At 28.4% G+C, this 24,590-nt stretch overlaps 2 protein-coding genes across 2 annotated transcripts; both read left to right on the forward strand.

Moving 5' to 3' along the window:
* Positions 1 to 523: 523 nt before the first annotated feature.
* On the forward strand, positions 524 to 5,496 carry LOC132948722 (Golgi to ER traffic protein 4 homolog). The gene is made up of 8 exons (XM_061019348.1): positions 524 to 1,008; positions 1,142 to 1,220; positions 1,287 to 1,381; positions 1,443 to 1,588; positions 1,659 to 1,797; positions 1,857 to 1,997; positions 2,078 to 2,232; positions 4,871 to 5,496. The coding sequence occupies exons 1-8, from the start codon at positions 890 to 892 to the stop codon at positions 4,963 to 4,965; spliced, it is 969 nt and encodes a 322-aa protein (XP_060875331.1). The 5' UTR covers positions 524 to 889; the 3' UTR covers positions 4,966 to 5,496.
* A 97-nt stretch (positions 5,497 to 5,593) lies between these two features.
* LOC132948721 (collagen alpha-1(IX) chain-like) lies at positions 5,594 to 23,293 on the forward strand. The gene is made up of 17 exons (XM_061019347.1): positions 5,594 to 5,736; positions 8,053 to 8,126; positions 8,380 to 8,424; positions 11,391 to 11,622; positions 13,231 to 13,447; positions 14,061 to 14,228; positions 14,286 to 14,360; positions 14,437 to 14,646; positions 14,806 to 14,886; positions 14,957 to 15,052; positions 19,225 to 19,287; positions 19,601 to 19,655; positions 20,069 to 20,170; positions 20,236 to 20,313; positions 22,332 to 22,427; positions 22,830 to 22,883; positions 23,038 to 23,293. Exons 1-17 carry the CDS (start codon positions 5,720 to 5,722, stop codon positions 23,154 to 23,156), a joined length of 1,782 nt encoding a protein of 593 aa, XP_060875330.1. The 5' UTR covers positions 5,594 to 5,719; the 3' UTR covers positions 23,157 to 23,293.
* The last annotated feature ends 1,297 nt before the right edge of the window (positions 23,294 to 24,590 follow it).

Consider the following 24,590-nt stretch of genomic DNA (forward strand, 5'->3'; position numbering starts at 1 on the left):
GGGGGGGGGGCACTATTAATATCAATATATCATACATTATCGAAACAATCTAAGCGTCCTTAAATAATACCACAGAACAATAATAATACATATGAATGTATTATCTAAGTAAGCTGTAAGCGTCACTGCGTCAGACAGTAACTATTACGTCTAATGTAGACGTGATAGCATACAACTACAACTGGTCTAGACATAAGCAGAAATACTTAAATACAATCATAGAACATTGTATGGTAGAACCTAACTCCTTACTCCTAACTCCTAAAGGAAATGGGAATCATAGATAAGTATATATAGTGATGGGAATTCCGAATTGCGGTTATAGACTTATTATGGATAATATAATAGGTATCAATGCTAATAATAATATTAATAGGACCTTATGCCTATATTATAAGTCTACAAGCGCTTTCATCCTAGTGTTAGCAATCGACATCGGAGGCCCGGAGTCGGTAGACCTATATCGATAGTCTGTTCCAAAATGTCAGACTTCTAATCACTGTTATCACAGTGACACTGTCGCGCTATCAGTTCTACGACTGCGTACAACTGGACCACAACTATACTCATTACTCACCAACACTATGAGGAAAACGAAAAAAAGAACAACAAATTGTATCATGCGTGTCTCTGCAATATAATATTGTGTTCTGGCCATAATATTATATTATGTTGAATGTTATACGATTATTAATTATTCGCAATTTGAACTACGTGCAAAACATCGTCGTGATTGTTCGTACCGTTTAAAAATGCTTGTAGTTGCCGACCTTTGCCTAGTAGAAAAATCCTATTAGAATATCGATTGCGCACACAAGCGTTGTGACTGAAAGCGAGAACCTATCGTATTACTTACTCGTACCCGCACATACAAGCACACATAGTCAAAATGATGGTCAGACCGGATCCAATGAACATGGTCAATCGTGTGCGCCGGACCCTGAACAACGCGATCAGGGATGAGAACTTCTACATGGCTCATCAATTGTACAAGTCGCTCTATTCCAGGTACGTCACGGAGAAATAATAATAATAATATTAATTACTATTTCACAAATCACAATACTGCTTCAAGTGTCCAACTGTACACATTGGTTGTCTATATAATACCATCACCAACCATATTATTGTATGCTTGCAGATACATAAGCATGCATAACAAAGATGCTGCTATAATGACACTTCAGGAAGGAATTATTGTCTTGTACGATAATCATCAAGTAATTATTAAATATACATACAATACCTAAAATTTGTTATTAAACTTAAACACATACATATTTTAGGTTGGAATTGCTACCGATTTAGCACAACTATTTGCAAAATCCTTGTCAGCGCAGCATATCATTCCTTCTGAACAAATGTTTGATTTCATAAGAGAGTAAGTTTGATACTTAGTTGCTTTTTAAAACCTATGTGCTTAAATTGCAATTTTTATTTAGTATATTCAGAAAATTTGGTCCGTCACTATCTGCAGAACGAGATTCCATGTTGAATCCAATCATACAGTGGACAATTGAACATTGTCCAGAATACTCAATGGGACACCCAGGTTTACATAAACGTATAGGATATATCTATTGGTCAGGTATTTGGTCATTCATTCTAATACAGTTTTGTGTTTAAACAATTAATGTACGAAATGTATATATATTTAGAGGCTAACTTTGAGTTAGCACAGCATCATTATTTGAGATCAACAGATGGTTTGGCATTTGCAGCTATGTTGGTAGAAATGCATAAAACACGAGGATTAAAATATGAAGTTGATTTATTTATAACACAAGTTGTACTGCAGTATGTATTATAAAATTCCATAAAATATCAGTTTATATATTTTTATTTCTTTATTTTAGAGGGTTGTGTATGCGTAACATATCAATTGCACAGTCAACATTTCAGTCATATACTAAGTTACATCCTGCTATAAATGATGAACCCCCATACATTTTGCCTTTACTCAATTTCATTTGTTATTTACTAAAAATATTAGATGGGTAAGTAACTTACTATTTGTTTTGTAATTGGTTAGTAATTAATTACTTTAATACCTAAATGTATTATCATTTATATTTAGTGGAAAGCTAAAAACTTATATAGTACTTTGTGAGCAATATCAATCATCTTTGACCAGGGATCCGAGCTATACTGAATATTTGGATAAAATTGGGCAACTATTCTTCCACGTCAAGCCATTTGAAAGGAGACCTAGACAACAACATGGATTTTTAGGTAGGTATACCTATACTAGTATTTATATAGGTGGATTATTTACATATGTTTTTCTTATAATTTTATATTTTAAATATGTTATTTTTATTTAATAATTTCTATAAATATAATATGTTTTAATTTTACGTTTTAAATAATTATTATCGGAAATTATAATTTTCTCTTTGATTTTTGAATAATGTTTTTAATATATACTATATAGTTAAACTATAGCAGTATTAATTGACAATGGAATTTATTAATTTACTTATATTTGTTTAAAATTATTTATGAGATGTATATGTTACCGTCAATTATGTAAATTAGGTAATAACGTAAATGCCAAGCCAATATCATAAATTCCTTACATTAGTAGTCAATATCGCCGATGCCTAGACAAACTGACAATATATGCAAAGTTGTAAAATTCAAATATTTTGTTAACACATTTACAACTATGAGTAGGAAATTACTTAAATGTCTAATACTGATAGACAATGTTGATAATTTTGTTTAACAAAATATTTAAATTGGGTCAGAAATTTAATTATGCATATAAGATAAATTATACATTTATACTTAATATTAAATAGTAGGCATGCGTGTATACAAATATCTTAAAACATTTTATTATATTTTAATTTTAAAGCAAGTTGTGAGTATGTTAAAATTGTTAATAGTTTTTACATCTTAAATAACTCATAACTCGCTTTAAAATAAAAATATAACAATATGCCTATAAGATGCCCTAGGTAATAATCTTACCTATACATTTTATAAGAGGTCAATTTACTCTAATTTTCAAACTAACAGAGTAACAGAGCTAAACGTGATCTTCTGAGTCAAAAATTTGGTATGTTATACACTTCTAAGACAGAAACAACAATGTCTGTATTGTGTCCTCTTAGATCATTAGATCAATATTGATTCATTAAATATTTAGTAATTATTGATACAACCTGGGATAAGATGTAAATATGTAATATAATATGTTGCTACTTGCCAGGTCATAGAAATCTAGATTAAAGGGAATACTACTGATAATAAAATTATCTTTAAGATTATTTTAATTTAAAAAATCGGTATGTAAAAATACATTTTTTTAAAAAGTTACATCACTAACATCTGTGTTTCTTTACATCTCATAAAAATTGTAGTAAAATTGCTCTTTGCATTTCTCATTTTGTAGTCAAAATGTTCAAATTAGGTTATAGGTAATTTTGTTTTTAGGAAAAAAGTTGCAGCAAAACATAATAACTACTAAAATGTTGAATTGCTCTTAATATTTTTATCCTCAAAACTAGAGGCGTATTTAGAAATGTGTTATGGTGGGTTAGAGGAGGGAGGGGTTGTACATTTCAAAACAATGTTATCATTTATTACTATGTTACATGTGTTAGAAACAAAATGTAATTAATTATATTCAGTAAAAAAAATTGTATTAAAATTATAATAGCTGAATACGCCTGGGATGTTAAGGGGCCTGCACACCGAGCAAGACTGGTCCAGGGTGCTATTGGGCCCCCGATTTGTATTTATGATCCAGACCCCATTCTTAAATTTAACTATTTCCTAATATTAGTAAGTTTAAGGAAAAATATACAGGCCACTAATTTTGCACCCAGGACAAAAAAAAACCAGTCTGCCCCTGTCTGCACATGACCTGTTTTTTTGTTCAGAAACATGCATTTGCTTTACAGGAAAAACTCAAGTCTTGTAGAGTGATCTGATTTTGATATATATTTAATTTTTGAGAAACATTTTTTTCAGGGCGCATTGGACTTAGATTTTCAAAATGATATTTCTACATCATACAATATAAATTTGAATATGACCAATTTTTATAAGATTTTGTTTTTGTTTTAAGTAGAGTAAGGACTTACATGCATGTGCATGACATTTTTTCTGGTTAACTTTATCGTATGTTTAATTGTGTACTTGATACAATACATTTCTTCACAACTTATGATTAAATACTCAAAGTGTTTAGACTTTTCGTGCATTTTTGATAATTTATAGAAAATCAAGCACTTTGGTAAATATTTTTCATGAATCAAGGTCAGCAAATATATTAAATTTGAATGAAGAATAGCTTTCTTATTTATAAATTTGGGGTAAATAGAAAATTGAATTGAGTACCTAAAATAATTAAATTTAAATAAAATCAAATTATACTATTCTATAGCCTAAGCCTGGAGCTATACATGACATGGTTTGCGTTTTCTGCCACAGCGGAACACTCGGCGTTTTACGCTCAATAGCTGCTTCGATGTAAACCAATGCATTTTGAATTTGACGGAAAACGCTGCGGAATATGCCGTGTATAGCCCTGGCCTAAAAAAAAACTAAACACCATTGTAAAACCACTAGCTTCCTCGCTCCGTTCAGAATCTAAAATGCAAAGATCAGTATAATATTAGTATAGTAGAAGGAGGCATCAAACCCATATCATCTTAACTTAGACAAAAACTGTAAATTAGTCATATAATCTAAAATCTGTATATTATCCATTTTATTGTATCTTAAAGTTATTATTAATCCTAATTTTTAGAGTTGTTAAAGTCAATATAATATTTTTTAATTTTAATTAGTTGAAGGAAAAATTATATTTAAATAAAAAACCATACATTAATACAAATTGTATTTGTTTATTTTTCAGGTAATTTGATCAGTACACTAATGGGTGACTGTGATCATGATGGAGAACCACGTGCATCATCATCGCGTCCGATAAATGTAGAACCTCTTGATTAACTCACGTTGATTTAATAAAAAATAAATACTTTTCAAAAAAACACTGGGTTTTTAATTTGTATTAAAAAAAAATTAATTTAAACTAAATATAATATATAGAAATTTATTTCTGTTTTAATAATTATTATTGTTATTATATTTTTGAAATGCGACTTGAAAAACCCATAATAATATAATATATAAAAAAAACATCATTTTATATTTCATTGCTGTATTAAACTTAATAGTGTATATATAACTAATGTATACTTATTGTTTTGTTTAATTTAACATAATCTGCAATCATTTGAAATTTTAACTTTTGGTTTTTGCTTATCTTTAAGGATAGCTACAATTATAGTTCTTTAATAAATTTACACTAAAAATTTAAATACTTATGTATTAAAATATAGTTTATTAAATGTTTTTTAGTATGTATTTATAAATCTATTTTAAAACTTTTACTAAAATCATACTATGTGTACATACTTATAAATAAATACTTATTATATATAATATATGTAACAGTGTCTGTGTATGCATATATATGTAAAATATACAAATAATAAAAACTATATTAAAAGGATTCAATATAATTAAAAACATTCTATCCCCTCTTTTTTCTACAGTGTAACCTCAAGATGTTTTGATCCACTTCAATTATCTCAGTTATAGTTAAGCCACTGGCGTGTTTATTCTGATGTTGTATTTTCAAATATTAATGTATATAAAACGTGTAAAAGTTTAGTATTTATTCTCATTTTCATTTCATAAGATGATGTACACAAAGGGGTAAGTCCTACATTTAAATTACTCCACTATTGAATGGTTTAAATAATATTTTTTGAATATTGAATGCCTATATAAAAAAAATATATCCTTTAAATCATTGAATTGGGATAAGGATTTTTTTATCAATTAAAAAAGTATGCTTTATATTGTTAAAAAAACACCTTTGTTCCCTGCAAAAAAAAATGATGGAAAATAAAATTTATAGTTAAATGTTAAATATTTTTGGTTATTAAATATTATAGGTAATATTACTAGGGTGAAATGTAAAATATCAAGTTACCTTGTCCTTGTATGGTAATAAACAATAAAGAAGCTCTACAATGTACATGTTGTGGCTAATATAAAATGAATTATTACGTTCAATGAATTTTCATTGAACATAATATAGGTTTTATAGTATTTGTCAAATTATAAATTTTATGATACAGGTACCTAATTTTTACTCTCAATTATTAGACTAACTTCACAAACATATTTACAGCTGTTTATAGAAGTACATATTATCCCATAGAGATGAAGTTAAAAATATTGATACATTTTTGCATTATTTTCAAAAAAATATCATGAGCTGAAATCGGTTTATTCAAAATTGTACAATTGTTTTAAATAGGTTATCTTAACTCTTAGTTAGTAGTTTTCACTTTTATCGTGATTTTTTAAATTACATGAATATTTGAAAAACATCTGACTTTGTTGTCACTATAACATGCAACCAATTTTCAATCTATAAAGGTGTGAAAATGTTAACTGAAAAACGTGGCATTAAGATGAAGTTGTACTACTCGCGTGTGTTATCTCCATCTTACTAATATGGGTCATAGGTACCAAAATGCACGTTCAGTAGTTCCCATTCTGTATGGTTTGCATTAATATAAGAGTAAATTTACCTATTTTAAAACTTAAAATTAAGAACCTTATCTGTGTTCTATTGTTGATGTTTAACGATATTTTAAATTTTAAGTAAATTATGAGAATTTTTAAATATTAATATTTTACGTAGGTATTCTTATATTGATTTAATATATTATTAAATCAATATATTTGGTTAAATTATTTTCGGTACACCGTAACCTGTATATAACTAAAATATTTTTGTACCTACATAGACTATACCAGATACCTAGACACATATCGTATTTACGGTAGTAAACGATTATAGTTCTATAATCTATACAATTCTTCCTATAGACTATAGAGTAAATATGCGTATATATAATATGTGCTACATTATTCTAATTTACTGAAAATAAAATAGATAAATCTATTGACAATTTTTTTTTTAGTATTGTACTTTTAGGTCCTGAGTGAGATTCCTTTTATTTTTTGAATTTTCACTTTAAATATTGATTGTACACTCGTTACTCGTACTTACGTACTTTTAGCGATATTAATATATAAATGTAGTTTTTACATATTTACAAAAACTTAATGTATAACTATGGTAAATCTTAGTTTAAGTCTTACGTTTTTTATTTTTTTGTATGGTAACCTATAATATTTTAATTTTACATTTATTTTCTAAATCAGAAGAAATGATAGGAATAAAAATTAATTTAACAAGTGTCAAATAAATAGTTTTTTTTGTTTTTAAGAATTTAAAATATGGATGTGAAGAGTGGCAACAGGCAAGAGTACTAAACTTTTTTAGTTTAAATATTAGTTTCATTAACAAAATTATATAATATAAATATTTTATTATAATTATATAATATAAATATTTTATTATAATTATATAATATAAATATTTTATTATAATTATATAATATAAATCATACAATACTCATTTTTTTGTCACGGCGAATAATTAGATAAAAATTAAATCATAAATTCTTCAAACTAGGTACCTAGTTATATTATAACATTTTGAATTTCCTGATTGCAATTTCTTTTGAATATTAATACATTTTTTTGTTCATATCATATCGTCATGTAGTAAGGTGACACAGAGACCTAATACAGTAATACTTATTTTAATAGTATTAATTTGTAAATTTGATTGAATTTATAAAAACAAAATAAAATACGAAATTAACATTTTATATTTTAATTCAATAGTTTGTTTTTTTAAACTTGAATTCGTCTAAATATCTAATATAATATATTTGGCACAAGACCTAACGTTCTCTAATCTTTCTAAATTTAACACGTCGGTCTCTGGATATTTGTCGAAAGTAATAAACCTATCATGATGTCACGCTTTAATGGAACTCGTAAATATTACATGTTTTAAAGCCGGGTTTATCGTGTATAATATATTTTTGTTATAACTTAAAATATATTTGAGTAGGTTTGTTAATTATTTTTTTTTTTTTTTAGATATTATTTAAGATGGACACAAATTGTTTTATTTGCAACGATTATATTTCCGACTAGAATCAACGCTTCAGCAAGTATGTACTCCGTATACATATCTACGCCTACGCCTAATGACTTATACATTAAAGAAACGATTGTAATGCCAATTATATGTTTATTTATTGTATAGTATAATATATATATTTAGATATTATAAACTAATATATTATAGCCTATCGGTTTCAGTTACCGCTATTAGGCTATAAAAAAGGATTTTTTACTTTATTTTAAAAATAAGCTATACCTTCTTATTATAATGTACATGAATGTTATTTTCTTTGGTTACAGATAATAAACCTCAGATACATTCTGGACATTCTACCGATTATTCAGGTAAATAATAAATATACATTTTATCTACCTACTTAATATTAGGAAATAAAAATGGGTTCTCACTACAAACCGTGTCGTGTCTAGTTGAATATTATATTCAACTTGTATAGCTGTATTATAGGTAGGTAACGTTTTTATACCAACATTTGATTACCTACTTGGCTATACTTACTTATGTAGTTATATACGATGTACCTATTATGATATGTATTAGGACACCGACCCAGTTTTAATAGGTAGCTAATAAATTAGTCGGTCACCATACCTAATTAAATTATAATTAAAAGCAGATGGTATAAATAATTATTATATTAGTTTTAAAACACATTTTTTTATTATATATATATATACCAATTATTATCATGCAGTGTATTGTGTATCACTTATAGTTAACGAAATGTCTGAAATTAATCGATGTAACTACTTAGGTGGCTAGGTCCTTAGCTAGTCCCTACCGTAGAGTAGGACGAGGCAATAGATATGAGCCACTGAGGTTGGTCATTTTAAACTTTTATTGTAACTAGATAGGTACTTATATCTATTGACGAAGTGTCAAAGTTCGAAGTTAACTAAAAATCCAGTAATTGAAAGATTTTTTTTGTTTATTTTAAGTATACATAATCTGTACATGTTACACGAGTGTTAACAGAGTTAAAAAGTAGGTACATATAACATATTATATTTTATTTCTTTAGTACCTATTATTATTAGAAATAACTATATTTGTCAAGACTACAACAATAGTAATAACAATGGTATTTACTAATAAAAAAGATGGCTCTAAGATATTTTATTATTTAATCTTAGATTCTATTTTACCATTTTTACCACTTGATTGGTAAATTTATTGATATTTTTTACGTAAATTCTCCATCTGTAAGTACATTAGTATTTAGTATACCTAATTGAACTTGATTAAAATAACCATCATTAAACGTCTTGGAGGCCTCATGCTCAAATAATCCGGATTATTGTAATAGGAGTTTTATTATAGGTAGTTAATATAAGCATAGGTGCATAGATCTTTTAACAATACCAAATAGGTCTATGATATTAAGCTTAAGCTAAATTTAGATCAAGACTTTAGAGATATACTCGAGTGAAACCAAAGCAAGCAAACCTTTTATTCTTATTATAGGAATATTTTGCCCTTTTCTGATCTTTGAAACCAGTTGAAAGATAAATAAAAAAAAAGGTGGATACGTGGATGTCGCTCTGCTGTACAGTAGGTTACAAGTGGGTCACTGTAATGGATGGTGTTAAATTTGAATTCAATGATATAATATCATTGTATAAGAAAAACGATTCAGGGCGAAAACGGTCAGTCAGCCTATGATATTACAAAGTATATTTGATGATATTATTGTGAAAAAAAATAATTTCTATAATATAACGGTTATATTATAACCTATTTACGTGGAGCCTTGTTTTCAATTTTCAATCCTTAACTATAAAAGTTGAACATTTTATAAATTTTTAACTACTAAATAATTATTAAATTTTGTCAAAATTTGAACTTTAAATGCTTATAAAAAAATTGTGCCTATTTTTAATATTTTTCAACTGCTATTAGAACGATATATCAGGAGCCTTATATTAAATTTTCACGCTTTTTTACCTAACAAAAAAAATTTTATTGATATTTATAGAAAAAAAACTAAAAAAAAAGAAAACTGACAATGTCCGTAAACAGCTCAAAAAGAGTCAAAATATTTTCAACATTTTATGGTGTATAGAAAATGCCAATATAAACATTCAGTGAAATTTTCAAGTATCTACAGTCATTCGTTTTTTAATTACAATAAAATAAGAAAATTGTTACATGGGAAATCGAGTAAATATCAAATGTTGTAAAAATATAAATTTCAGACGCTCATAAAAATTTAATTTAAGTTTCTTGTAGACATTTTTTTTTTGATAAAGGTAGACAAACTTATGAGTAATCTTCTATTAAATTTTCAAATCTTAGATTTAAAAAGAAAAATTTTTATGAATTCTCAACTCAAAATAATTTGCTAATTTTCGTGATTTTTCCGTATTTTGTCAAAATTTGAACTTTAAATGCTTATAAATAAAAACTGTGACTAAGGATTTTTAATTTTTTTCATCTGTCTATGAAACAATAACTTAGAAGCATTCTATTAAATTTTCAAGCTTTTTTACTCAACAGATAAAATTTTATTGATATTTATAGAAAAAAAAACTAAAAAAATTGAAGACTGACAATGTCCGTAAACAGCTCAAAAAGAGTCAAAATATTTTCAAAATTTTATGGTGTATAGAAAATGCTAATATAAACATTCAGTCAAAATTTCATGTCCCTACGGTCATTTGTTTTAGAGTTGCATCAAAAACCAAAATCAATTTTATCAAAAACAAATTTTGCGTAAAAATTCCCGTTTTTCCTTAATTTTCCTTTTGTTTTTCACGTCGCTTTTGAAAACTACTGGGAAATTTTTACTTTTGACCACCCAAAGTACCTACTAGATTCACTTTCCTATCAGAAAAAATACTGTTGAAGGAAATCCAAGCACTTTTACTGTCCTAAAAGGTGATGATTGACACAAAAATAAAATAAAAAAAAAAATAATAAAAAAAAAACACACATCATTGTTAAAATCAATACATTCATCGCTTCGCTCAGAATCTAAAAGATTATACAATGATGGTTTTTCTCAATGCAATACCTACTACCGTGTTGACAAATTTACCCAGCAGTTGTTACTTGTAATACGGTGAGCGTAATGTAATATTTCCTAAAAAAAAAGCAGAACCCGAAATACGTCATATCCGTTATTGTGAACGCCATTGACCTTAAAGACCCATTCAAATGGTATAAACATGTTCACAATTCACACATCTGTTAAAATCGTACTCGTATTTTACATATTATTATATTATTAATAATTATTATTTATTATGGGTGTACACACGTCACGCCGTAAAAACGGTAATGTTTTGTACAGATTATGATGAGGACACCAGTAAGCCCGTTAAAGACCAAGCATCGGCGCAGGTGCCGTGCGGGGACTTCCGGCCTGGTGAAGACGATCTACAAATAATCGATTTCATTAGAAAATTTGGATTGGATTCGGCTGAAGAAATATACAAAAAAAGTGTAACTAAAGTGACAGGATCTAACCGTTTTCAGACCGCTTATAGGGTGGAAAAAACAGCACGTTTAATAATGCCCACAAGGTATGTAACACAGTTATCAACTATTGTAGAGTGTCTGAGTCTGTTTCTAGACAGTATACTAATTATAAATAAGTACTAAACAAGTACTAACACCCACAACAATAGTACTTATATGAGTTAATGTAATGTCTATTATAAACTGACATATTTTATAGTAATTAATATGTATAATATATATTATAGAAAATATTATAGTCTACACTATTCACTAGTATAATAGAAATAGTAACTAGTAAGTATAGACAACAATGGTAGTTGGTAGGTACCTACTTATAAATAATAATACTTTTATTATTTTAATTATCTATACCTAATCTGCATTAACGCAACTATAAGGAAGTGCTTGATAGCCTAGTGCGCTGGTTTAATATTACTAATATTAGCCATAGGCGTGCGCACGGGGGCAGCAGAGGCAGTATATGCTGCCGCTGAACTATTTTTGGGGCTACCGCGGCCTGAAAATAGTGAATAATGAGCCTCGGTAAAATTATATTTTCACAAATGATGATCAATGTAGATAAAACAATTATATAAATTTATATTTTTTGAGTAAAAGTATAAACTATAGAGAAATATTTTATAATTATAGAATTTACCAGTATAAAACGAATCGAACCTAACCTGTCTACTATAAAAAAAAATTGACATGATTTAAAATTGTAAATATTATTAACATTTATGGTAATAAAACCAAAACAATTTTAATTTTGATATACCCTATAGTAAAAAAAGTAAAACTACGAGTGGTTTAACGGCAAATTTGGAGAATGAGCCGAATTAATCGCTTGCTGCCTCTGAGACTGGAATATGCGCACGCCTTTGATATTAGCATATATCCATCAATATTACCATGTCCACTGGATATTACTAAAAAATTAATAAACATTTTTTTACCTATTGGCTATTATTATCACTATTTTATTGACTATAATAATTTCAAAATAATAATTACAATTTTAAAATCCACAATAAATGTACTTATATAGTTATACCTATACTTATACTTTATAACAATATAAATAGTACAAAAATAATGATTAGTGAAATATAAATTAATGAATACTTACGAGTTACAGATAATAACATGGCTACCATTTAAAAATAATACTAAAAAATGTACGGTACTTTTTTATAAACAACTATTATTTTGAAATAAAAAAAATTTATTATATAAAGTTGTCAGCCACAATTTTTTTTAAAAAAATGTAGAATTTTGTGTAGAATTGTATAATATTTTTGATATGAGATTTCAACATAAATTATTATATTTTGTATAATATTAATATAGTAGGTATATTATGCTATACATATTTTGCATTTTTTTTACTATACAGTATACACTATAATATTATATGGTTAACTTAGTTGAAATAATAATATATTTATTAAAATACTTAAAACCAAAAGAAACCACATTTTAAACATTTTATATTTTATCTAAAAATGGTCCAATTTTTAAAATACATATTCATTTTACTATTATAATTATTAATAGAAATATAAAAATAAAAAATAAAAATATAAAATATAATATTATATTATTATTAAAATATAAAATATTGAGGTACACCGTACACATAATGTTAATACTGTATTATGTGTTTATAGAAATATATTTCCCTTGGGCATACCTCAACAGTTTTCTTTTATTGCTACCTTCAGCTCAAAAATGGTAACCAGAACACAGTGGCACATACTTAAGATTGTTGATCATCAAAACAGAACTAATTTACAAATTACACTGAATCAAGTTTTAGGAGCTGTAGAGTTCTCTATTGTTAATTACAATGGGTACTTGCAAACTGTTAAATTTGAAGCAAACTACGTAAGTTATTTTAATATTTTAATATATTAATTTAACAATTAAATCACATATTAGAAACAACTCATCAGTCATTGTGTACAAACTTTTTGGCTTATACTAGTATACAATAGCGGATCCAGAAGTCACTCAGAGGGGGGAGAATTTTCAAAAATTAAATTAAGTACTTTTTTAAAGCCTAATAAAATAATAAAAATAACATAAAAAACAGCCCTAATATTTTGTACATAAGTATTAGATTTGGTAATAATTAATATAATCATATTAAAATATATATTATGCATTTATTAATGATAAAATATATTTTCTGGAAGTTATACAATATTAATTTTATTCTATTATAGTATTATTATTACTCTATTTGGATGCAGGTACCTACTACCTATTATATAATGAAAAGTTCAGCGGAGAGGTACATTTCTTTACAATTAAACAATTTTTATCTTATATTTATAATTATTATTTTAGTTAAGAAAAATATTTATCAATTAAAAACTGAACCATGGTTTCGTTTTAACTTTTGTTGAAATACATTAAATAGGAAGATAATAAGTAAACAAACTAATTTATTAATTTACCACAAGATAATCAAATAAAATATTTTCAAACTGTTTAGATTTTTGATAGAAATTGGCACAAATTACATTTCGGAGTATTTTACGATAGAGTAGTACTTTACATAGACTGTAAACAAGTCGGTGTTAAAATGTTGGAACCTAGAGGTACAGTGGATATGTTTGGTAATACAGCTTTAGTGACAAATAACGAATACCAAGCAGTACCAGTAAGTCGCATTAAAAACTATAATATTAATTTTAAATTATAAATTAACTTAATTTAGGTGGATGTACAATGGATAACACTTAGTTGTGATCCAACGAAACCTCAACGGGAAGGATGTGCAGAACTGTATCTAGTAATAATTGAAAATAATTTTTACTTATGTATATTTAAAAATTTTAAATAATTTAAAAGTTAAAACTGTCATAAAGATGAGAGAAGAAACTGTACAAATTCAGCAGCTAGATGTAGCTACTACCGGTAGTAATTGTTCTTACCGAGAAAATCAATGCGCAAACAAACTTCCACCAGTTGTGTATCAGAGTCAACCGGGACCACCGGGACCCCAAGGTCAAGAAGGGCCACGAGGACTAACAGGACCACAAGGCCCACCAGGTCAACCAGGAATTCCAGGAACGGAAGTAATAAAAATTGTATTTAATTATATTTTGTACAGTCAAATTATAATAGGTACTTATAGGTTATTAATTTTTTAATATTCAATTAAAGGAATAAATGTAATAATTTGTTTTTTATTAATCTTCGTTCCATAAATAGCATTATGTACAATTTATTTAAAGGGCCCTCGAGGATATCAGGGTTTACCAGGTACACCAGGTATACCAGCATTGCCCGCTTTACAAGGAGAAAAAGGAGAACAAGTAAATATTGACTGATACAAATTATGTAACTAGTATAATATTAATTTACAATGAATCAAATTAATTACAGGGAGAACCTGGAATTCAAGGTAATAGAGGGGAACCTGGACTCCCTGGAACTATAACTTATATTCCAGCTAAACCAGAAACACAATATATAAGACCGGTAAGTATTTATTTGCTTATGTCGAAGGACAAAGACTCTAAGTTGATAAATTATAAATATGAATTTCTTAAGAATGTAGATGATATATTATTCAATGAACTTAAGTGCGAACATTTTACTAGTCCCCGAGGTTTCGTAAATTCACGTTTGAACCACGTGTGATCTGTATCGCTCCACAAGTATATTTCTATAAGGGGATCGCAGCACATGTATTTTTTATACGTTTTAGACTAATAAGCGGTGGTAAATTACACATATCTACTTCGGAATGTCCGATATAAATTTTTACACACGTATGAACTCTTTGACAAAATATCTAGGCTTTTTAGGAAGTTGATTTTCAATTTTCAATTTTAAAAGACCTTAAAATTAAGATTTTTTTTTCAAAAACACCATGAAATAATTGCTTTACATTTGAATTTATTTTGGGCACATCTGATTTTAAATCAAAAAAGTGATTCCTAAAGAGCATAGTCCATAGAAGCTTATAAATACAACCATTTTTTCAATATTACAATCAATTTTCAAGAAGTATATTTAATTTACTACCGTTTTTAGTAGTTTTTATAGTAATGCAAACAAGAATATTTTCATTTTTCGTGAATTATTGACATGTGTGCGCGTGTGCGAGAGTTTCATCCGGCGGTGGTTGCCCTTACAGCGATTCTCGAAAACACACACTAATGCTAATTTACTACTCTCACATTGACATTAGCCCAAATGTTAAGAGGACGCCACACCCGCATTATGTGTTGTCTCCGTCTTACAAACGCGTAACATACCAAATGTACGCTCAGAAATTCAAGTTTTATGCCGTTAGCTTAAAAATTAGAGTGAATCGACCTATTATGAAACTTGGTGGTAAGAATTATCTGTGTTTTGTTACGATAATTTAGTTTTTAAGGGAGTTATGAGCATTTTTAATTTACATTTATTATACACGCTATAACTCACTTAAAAACTGAATTATCGTAAAAAAACTTCCAACAAAACACAGATAATATTCTTATCATCAAGTTTCATAATAGATCGATTCACTCTAATTTTTAAGCTAACGGCATAAAACTTGAATTTCTGAGCATACATTTTGTATGTTACGCATTTGTAAGACGGAGACAACACGGCGGGTGTGGCGTCCTCTTAATCTCATGTGAATTGTCTAAATATTACTCCTTAAAACATGATACGCTGGACTGCTGGGGCCCCCTTAATCTCTACCGTGGTCTTATATGTTGTAGGTACAGGTATTTTTTTATCTTATTTTGATTTGTGTTATTTATATTACTTAAATGTACTCGATGTATATGATGACTGCAGTGTCGCGTAAGTTTCCACACCACCTATGCTTGTTAAATGACATAATATCACATCGACCAGCGTCTACCAGCAGTAGCGTGTCTACGACCCCCATAGATCCCCCGTAGATACGCCACTGTCGACCATGTTGTTTAAAAGCATAAGGTATTACACGAGGCGCGTTTTTTTATTGTGGTGTACTGGTGTCCCCAGTCCTTTGTAGGCCTAATCCACATCGTAAACGAGAACACGCGAACGCCGCGCTGCGCCTATTGACTACAATAGGTTACTACAATATTATAATACCTAATATTGTAATTCACATGTAGATCGGTATTCGGTACAGCGAAGACAGCACTTCTCGAGTATAAAATAATAAAATACGTTAATATACATCAATAAAACATATTTTAATATAAATAAGAATATATAAACCGTTAAATAGGTTTTAATTAAGTCGCAGCACGGCATTAGCACATTTTCAGCTTACTAGTACTGAATTTTAGTAAATGTTTCAGCCTCTGGAAATGCGAGGCTGCTGGTGCTGAGGGATTTGTATTTGAAATTTGTCACATACTCACATCGACACATAGTATTATAATTTATAAATCCTGCAAGAGGACTAAAGATTGCTTAAAATATTGCGGGTTCCTATACGTGTTTCGTATTAGAAACCGGGTAAAAAATGATAGTGGGTTCCGGGTTTTGCGTTCAAAACCGGGTGCATATTGTTTGCGGGGTTTCGCGTCCAAAACCGGGTACAATTATTGGCGAGTTACGGGCGTAAGGTACAAATAAAGGTGAAATTCTACGTAAGTTATGAGTTTTTCGTTAAAAACTGGGTGAAATTGTTTGGGGGTTTCGCGTCCGAAACCGAGTACAATATTGTTTTTATTAGGAGTGGATCAATTTACTAGCGGGTTATGTGTTTTGCGTTCAAAACCGGGAAAAATATTTTGCGGAATACCCGTTTTTACTCCTGGTTTTTATAATATCCAAGTGACGGGGCTGGGAATAATTAATTATTCTAACTTATATGCTATTCTACTTACTACTTAAAATTAAAATAATTCATGTATAGGTAGTTGGGTAATTAACAATTAACAGCATTTTAAATTATTTAAAGAATGATTATACTTGTTTAAAATTCAACACTGTGCTATAATATTATAATTTATAACTATAACTATATTATTATTATTATTATTATTATGTTTATCATATTTTTATTATCTACCTAAATAATAATATTAAATTACATTTTGTTGATTATTATTTAGAGATGACCAAAGTCCTATTTCTAAGTCTCCAGCCACTCTCTATTGCCATTGTCTTAATTTAATTCTTAAATTTCGCGAAACTCATTCATAAACATTTTTTTACGGTCCTGGAATAAAATGTTTATTTTGTGTGTGTGACGCTGGCCGTGCGATAGTGTGTGATGTGTTAGGTGTGTGGATGAAATGGTGTGGGGATGACCATATCAAATAAATACATTTTACAAAATACATAAAATCATCTTACTTGGTTTGCATCTATAGTTTATAGCTTAGCTGCGCCGACCAAGACTTATATCAAAATAATTACTTACCATCACTTGGACTCAATGACTTTTCTTTCTATAAAGCTTGACGGTGTTGAAGCATTGTAATTTGTAGGTGCATAAAACTATTTCAGATCTGTGCTCTGCAGAGAGATTTAATACTTCGTTAATAATTAAATTAATTTTTGATGTGTGTGACTACGAACCTAAAAAGTGTAATGGATGTATGTTGAAAATAAAAAGAACATATACTTCATGAACTAAAAAAAACTAAAGAAAGTTAAAAAGCATAGGAAAAAGTTTAGCAAATAAAAACTACAACAGTAATCGGAAATATATAAATATTGTTCACAAAGTAAAAACTGATGTATATTATACAAATGTATTTTGAACATAATTAAAACTGTACCTATAATAACATAAATAAGAAAATTAATAAATAATAACTATAGGCAGCATAATATTTAGCCAGCATATCTATTATTTATTGATATAATATTGAATATGAATAACTTGTGTGTGTACGTTTGTTTATATTGTGTTTGTGGCCAACATACGATACTAAAAATTAATACCAATTAGCTATAGCTTTCTATTAAGACCATCCTAAGGGACCAGCGGGCCCCGCAGGGCTAATAAATATTCCCGGCACCTTTAAATTTTAGATTAATTTAGTTTGGACTCAGAATTCAGAATCCTTCTCTATTTACGTCCTTAGTACACGTAGAATTAAAAAAAAACCAAACCACTTAACAAGAAATTAAGATTAACTACCTAAGTCTTCCTGTTTAAAGCTACTTCTAGTTAAAATCAGCCAGGATTAAAAAGTAACAAGGTATACTCAACTGAATAAAAATAACTGTAATGGCATTATCGATTTGGGTATAGTTGGAAGGAGAGGTGGACCACATCGTCCAGAAGTCTGAACTAGCAGTAATTTAATTAAATACAATTTACTGGCTGAAAAATCATGTTAAAATAAGTGAACATTTTGTTTTCTTAAAGTGTTATTGTTTCACTCGTATTAAATCGTATACATTTGAAATTATTGTTAATATATATACAGTTTTGACTGTTTTAAGGGTCGGGGGGTCTGGGAATTCTTTACAATTTGTGCACCCCTAAAAATATTGGTCTAGTTGCGCAATTAGATACAATTAGATAGTTTAAACTTTAAAGTACCTAATATAGGCTGTAAGCTGATAGACCTTCTACGCTCAGAATTGTTTTTCGTATGCAATGATGACACCTATTGCAGTACAACAGAGTGGTTACGGCTACCTATACCTACTTTCCGATTTTTTAAAATATTTTGTCCATATATTTTCCATAGGGAACACTTAGCACTCCAGGTGAAAAAGGAGACAGAGGAGAACCCGGATTGCCAGGTTATTCAGTATGTTATTTATTAATTATTTCTTATGATTTTAGTAGTGTTGTAAAGAATAAAAAAGCTAAACAATTATTTAAAATATATTCGAATAATATCATAACATTTTACTGAAATACTTAGAAATAAACATGTTTATTACATAATGAAATAAATATAAATTAAGTAGGTAAATTAAAAAAAAAAACATAACTTGAATTCTTTGCTATTGAGTATTTTTATTTAAATGTTTCTACTCTGATAAGTAGTAACTTTACAACACTGCGTATGAACGTATGTCGTATAGTATTATAATTGCACAATTACATTTTTTTATTAGGGAAATGGTTTTACTGAAAATGAGATAAAAGAAATGTGTAAATCAATTTTGAAAGGTAAATGTATTATTTTTTAAACTTAATTATGTTAAGTAGAGTGCAGACTCAGTATTATATAGTATAGTGACTATACTTTAGTGCTATACTAATATTAAGTCTCAAAATATTTGTATTTAAATGTGTCTTAAAAATAGTTAAATAAACATCAAAAATCGAAATGTAGTGAAAGAAATTTATTTAAACAAAAATAAATGAGTTTCCTTGGTTTCCAATATTAATATTTTAGTTGATTTAAAAATTGACTTGTTAAAATTTTATAAAAATAGATTTCCAGCATATATACCTAAAATTTACTTGATCCTTTTTATATCTTAAATAATATTCCTTCCGGAATTTGCACTCTACCATGCCTTACTCCAACCATATTTTGAATGTACAGATTCTAATAATATTTTGATGATCATTCCTAGAACAATTAGCAGAACTAACAAACACCTTCATTGGTCCACCTGGGCCTTCAGGTCGGTCAATTATAGGTAAACCAGGTCCACCAGGTACCCAAGGTCCACCAGGTAATTTTATAGCATGAAAAGTTTGTAAAAAGTGAACAAATTAAATTAATATATGTTATTTTTAGGGGAGCCTGGGTCACCAGGCTTAGGAATGCCGGGCGAAAGAGGTTTTCCAGGATCTCCTGGTATGCAAGGGTCAACCGGTAAGTTTTTAATTGTTAAATTATTATGACTAAGGAGAATAATAACGCTCAGTGTAGAAAATAAAAGTTATAATTTGGATAAATTTGTTATTACTTAGGTATATTATTATTATTTTTTAAACCTATTTTCATAAAAGAAAATGTCTATCTAGATAAAGAGGTTATATACATATAGAAGTACCTTTCACAGTCTTGGTAGAGGTTTATTTATTATTAAACATAATATTTCTCACGTACTTAATAATATATTATACTAAGAATTTCATGTAAAGCCGGAATCACAACTACGTCGTCTGTCATATGGTATACCTTTTATCGTATTCTGATTGGCTGTTGGCTGTTGTATTCATAAAATTACTCATTAACCATGATCTAAACAATACAATTTTTAGAATAGAGCCAAGCTTAAGTTTTGAACATGACACGGCAGTAGGGGCGTATACAAGGGGGGGATGTGGGGGTCAGATCCCCCCCCAATAGGCCTTTTTTTAAATTTTATAAAATAGTGTTCTTAATGACTTAATGTAAGGAAATTACAAGGAAAAAAAATGGCAAGGATCTTTTGTAAATTTTTATTTTAACACATTCAACAATTAATTAAAAATAATTTACTTAATATTAATCAGTAATCATATATTTATTTCATATTCATATAATCGTATTATGTGATATTTGATAATATGTATATTATATATACAAGTATAATAAATTATTATAAGATAATAATATGTGGCAGACCAGCCACGGGCCGTCGCCAGTCGCCACCGTCACCGATATCAACGCGGCGGAGACGACGCCCGCATGTCCGTGCGTATAATAATACATTTTCCTATACATTAGAAAAAGAAATATAAAAATAGCTAAAAATAGCTTAAATAATAAATATTATTATCTAAAAACAAAAATCAACCACAAATATTATGTCAGTTGTACGAACAAGTCATAACTACATATAACTACTTGTAGAATTTAAAATAAAATGTATTGAATATATATATTATGTTTTATCATTTATTAGGTATTTAAATGTGCACATACCTAGGTTTAGGTATTTTTGTTCCATAATAATTTGTTTGCAACTGATCCCCCCCCATACAAAAGTTATGTATACGCCACTGCACGGCAGACGATATCAGCTGTGAGTTGTGACCTTGGCTTAACTGAGTAAGGTAATAGGTATAGGAGGTAGGACCATATTATAAGACATATAGGTAATCTAATTAATATATCTATATGCAGATAGTACCAGTGGCTTAGCTATTTTGTTTTAGGGAACGGATATTTTTTTTAATATATTATAGGTAGGTATATAAAGTTTCATCACGGTTTGGGGCAGTAAAACTGATTCGATTTTCTTCATCAGTATCTTGTTTGATTGGAAAGTGAATCTAAATGATGCATTTGGGAGGGCAAGTTTTAAAATTCTCATATAGTTTTCAAAAGCGCCGGGAAAAACAATATAAAAATTAAAGAAAAACGGGAATTTTTACGCAACATCGGTTTTCCACAAAATCGATTTTGGTTGTTAATGTAACTCTAAAACAAATGAACGTACATGAAATTTTTATTGGTTGTTTATATTTGAATTTTCTATAGGTTACCTACGCGATAAAATGTTCAAAATATTGTGATTTGTTTTGAACTGTTTAGGAACATTTTCAGTTTCCATTTTTTTAGTTTTTTTTCTATAAATATCAATAACATTTTATTTGTTAGGTAAAAAAGCCAATGATAAATTTATAAAATGTTCAACTTTCTAAAAAGGATTGAAAATTTCAAATAAGGTTCCACGTAAATATGTTATATTGTTATATATAAATTAGGTACTTTATTCACAATAATATAATCAAATATACTTACTGATATCATAAGCTGACTGACCGTTTTCGCTCAGAATCGTTTGAATTCAAATTTAACACCATACATTACAGTGACCCACTTGTAACCTTCTGTACAGCAGAGCGACACCCACTTGCCCACCTTTTTTTATTCTAGTACTGATAAATACTTATTGGTAGGTTCTGAAGGACCAGTTGGGCCAAAAGGAGATAAAGGAGATCGTGGAACCGAAGCTGTTGCATATGAAGGACCACCTGGACTACCCGGTCAACCAGGTATTAATATTTAATATACAGTATGTCCCAGAAGTCCCGTATCACCCTCGGTACCTCTGTGGAAAATCAATATATTTAAATGCAGTTTTTTTTTACAGTCATGAGTATGAAAATTCTTATTTAATAGCATATTATATTATACAGGTAGAATAACAAATAATATTCGATTTTTTTTTTCAAAAATTTAAAAATTATCAACATTTTTTTTTATGCATAAAAGTTTTTTAAATTTTCAAGATAGCCATTTTGTTGAATATAAGAATTTCCATACTATTATGACTGTAAAAAAAACTGCATTTAAATATATTGATTTCCCACAGATTTTGAGGGTGATACGGGACTTCTGGGACATATTGTATAATAAGCCTAACATTTTTTCTAATGTATTAAATTTATTTTTAGGCCCAAGTGGAGCACATGGCAGACCAGGAGATAGAGGTGAACCAGGAAGACCGGGTATAAATTTCGTTTATTACAAACGTTTACATAATTCTTTTTTAATGTTAATTAATTTAAGCTATAAAAATGAATAATTTTTGTTTACATGCAGGTAGACTACTTGCTAAATTTTATCTTGATCTGATTGATAACTTGCATTTTTTGTAAACAGGTCCAATTGGTCCAAATGGTTATCCTGGACCTCAGGGTTCGCCAGGATATTGTGAAATGTGTAATAATGCCTACTATGGAGCTAGACCACCAGCAGCAGGAAATTTCAAAGGACCCTGAGTTATATGCATGCAAAATATATACCTATACAATATATTATTTTATATTAAATTATATATTACTTATATCAACTAAAAAATAATAATAAATATTTTCAATAAAAATGAAAATAATAAAATGAAAACCATTAAAATTGGTTATAATTTATTGATTGAAAAAACGAAAAAACGTTCATAGTCCCTAACTGATAATAAATTTTCTAATAGCTTAGATCATAGGTATGCCTACTAACGGAGCTACATGTGCTGTGCTAGGCGTAAAATTTGGTATGTTACGTATTTGTAAGACGGTGACAACACATACCAGTATGGCGTCCTCTTAACAAATTGTATAGGTATACAATTTATTACAATACTTAATATACTAAGAGTACTGATAGTAGTAAAATATATAATGGTATATACAGGTTAGTGTATATTGAATCAGTTGTCAGTCGTTGCCACATCGACAAAATCAAATATTTAATTAAATTGACTGTCATATTTAAAAGGTGATTTTGAAATGATTTAATATAGATAATTGTATATTTTATAAAATTAAGGTTTCAGAAATATAGTAAAAATATATTGGACTATCTTAATACGCCATGTTATTTGGTATTAGCAAAATAGTTAAACCATTTATTAATCATTGAAATAAACTAGGTATGATCATAGTTAAATACAATTTTAATGTTTAAAAATCTACGTAAACATTCAAATAATAAATAATTATGTTTATTCTTAAAGCGTATATACAGATCTGTATATATATATCTGTATATCTGTATATACGCTTCATACTCGAGTATGACGGTATATATGAAAAAAAAAATAAAATTAAATATTTCCTATTATTTTCAATTATTACCAAATGATCGCTAGGGATCAAATGTGTACCGGTTATTAAATATTTTTTCATTGCCCAATATTTTGGAAAAAAGATTTTTTAAAAAAAACACACATTTTAAAATCAATACATTCATCGTTCCCCTCAGGATCTAAAATAAGTCAGGTTTATTATGACTATTACGAGTAACGCGGAATACTACTAGAACTCAGGAGTCATACATTGCGATAACATGCTGAAAAACATTTCTAAAACAGTCCCTCTACTAATTATTCCGAAAAAATGCATACAGAGTGTGTCAAATCACTCTCATTCTTCGCCAACACACTCCACTCAAAATAACGTACTCATCACCACAAAAAACAAACGTGTTCTATCACCATCTCAATCACTTAATTCAGTCAATCAGCATCAAAAACAAACAAAATATGTTTCAAACAATCGTTTTTCACCACTTATAAATCAAACCGAGGACCTCGAAAATCCGATCAACAACCCAGACGATATGGACCTTGATTCTTCACTAAACGAACCAACCACCATCTTAACAAATCCATCTCCTCCACCGGCTCCACCAATATTTATCCGTTCAGTCACAGTCTTCAA

This window comes from Metopolophium dirhodum, chromosome 7 (genome assembly GCF_019925205.1).
Source record: "Metopolophium dirhodum isolate CAU chromosome 7, ASM1992520v1, whole genome shotgun sequence".
Classification (NCBI taxonomy): Eukaryota; Metazoa; Arthropoda; class Insecta; order Hemiptera; family Aphididae; genus Metopolophium; species Metopolophium dirhodum.

Excerpts from the sequence above, each read along its gene's own strand:
- LOC132948722 (XM_061019348.1), top strand. The coding sequence starts at position 890 with ATGATGGTCAGACCGGATCCAATGAACATGGTCAATCGTGTGCGCCGG. Across the intron at positions 1,798-1,856 it reads ATAACACAAGTTGTACTGCA|AGGGTTGTGTATGCGTAACA; the intron begins GTATGTATTATA and ends TCTTTATTTTAG. Across the intron at positions 2,233-4,870 it reads ACAACAACATGGATTTTTAG|GTAATTTGATCAGTACACTA; the intron begins GTAGGTATACCT and ends TTTATTTTTCAG.
- LOC132948721 (XM_061019347.1), top strand. Across the intron at positions 8,127-8,379 it reads TAGAATCAACGCTTCAGCAA|ATAATAAACCTCAGATACAT; the intron begins GTATGTACTCCG and ends CTTTGGTTACAG. Across the intron at positions 22,428-22,829 it reads TGGACTACCCGGTCAACCAG|GCCCAAGTGGAGCACATGGC; the intron begins GTATTAATATTT and ends ATTTATTTTTAG.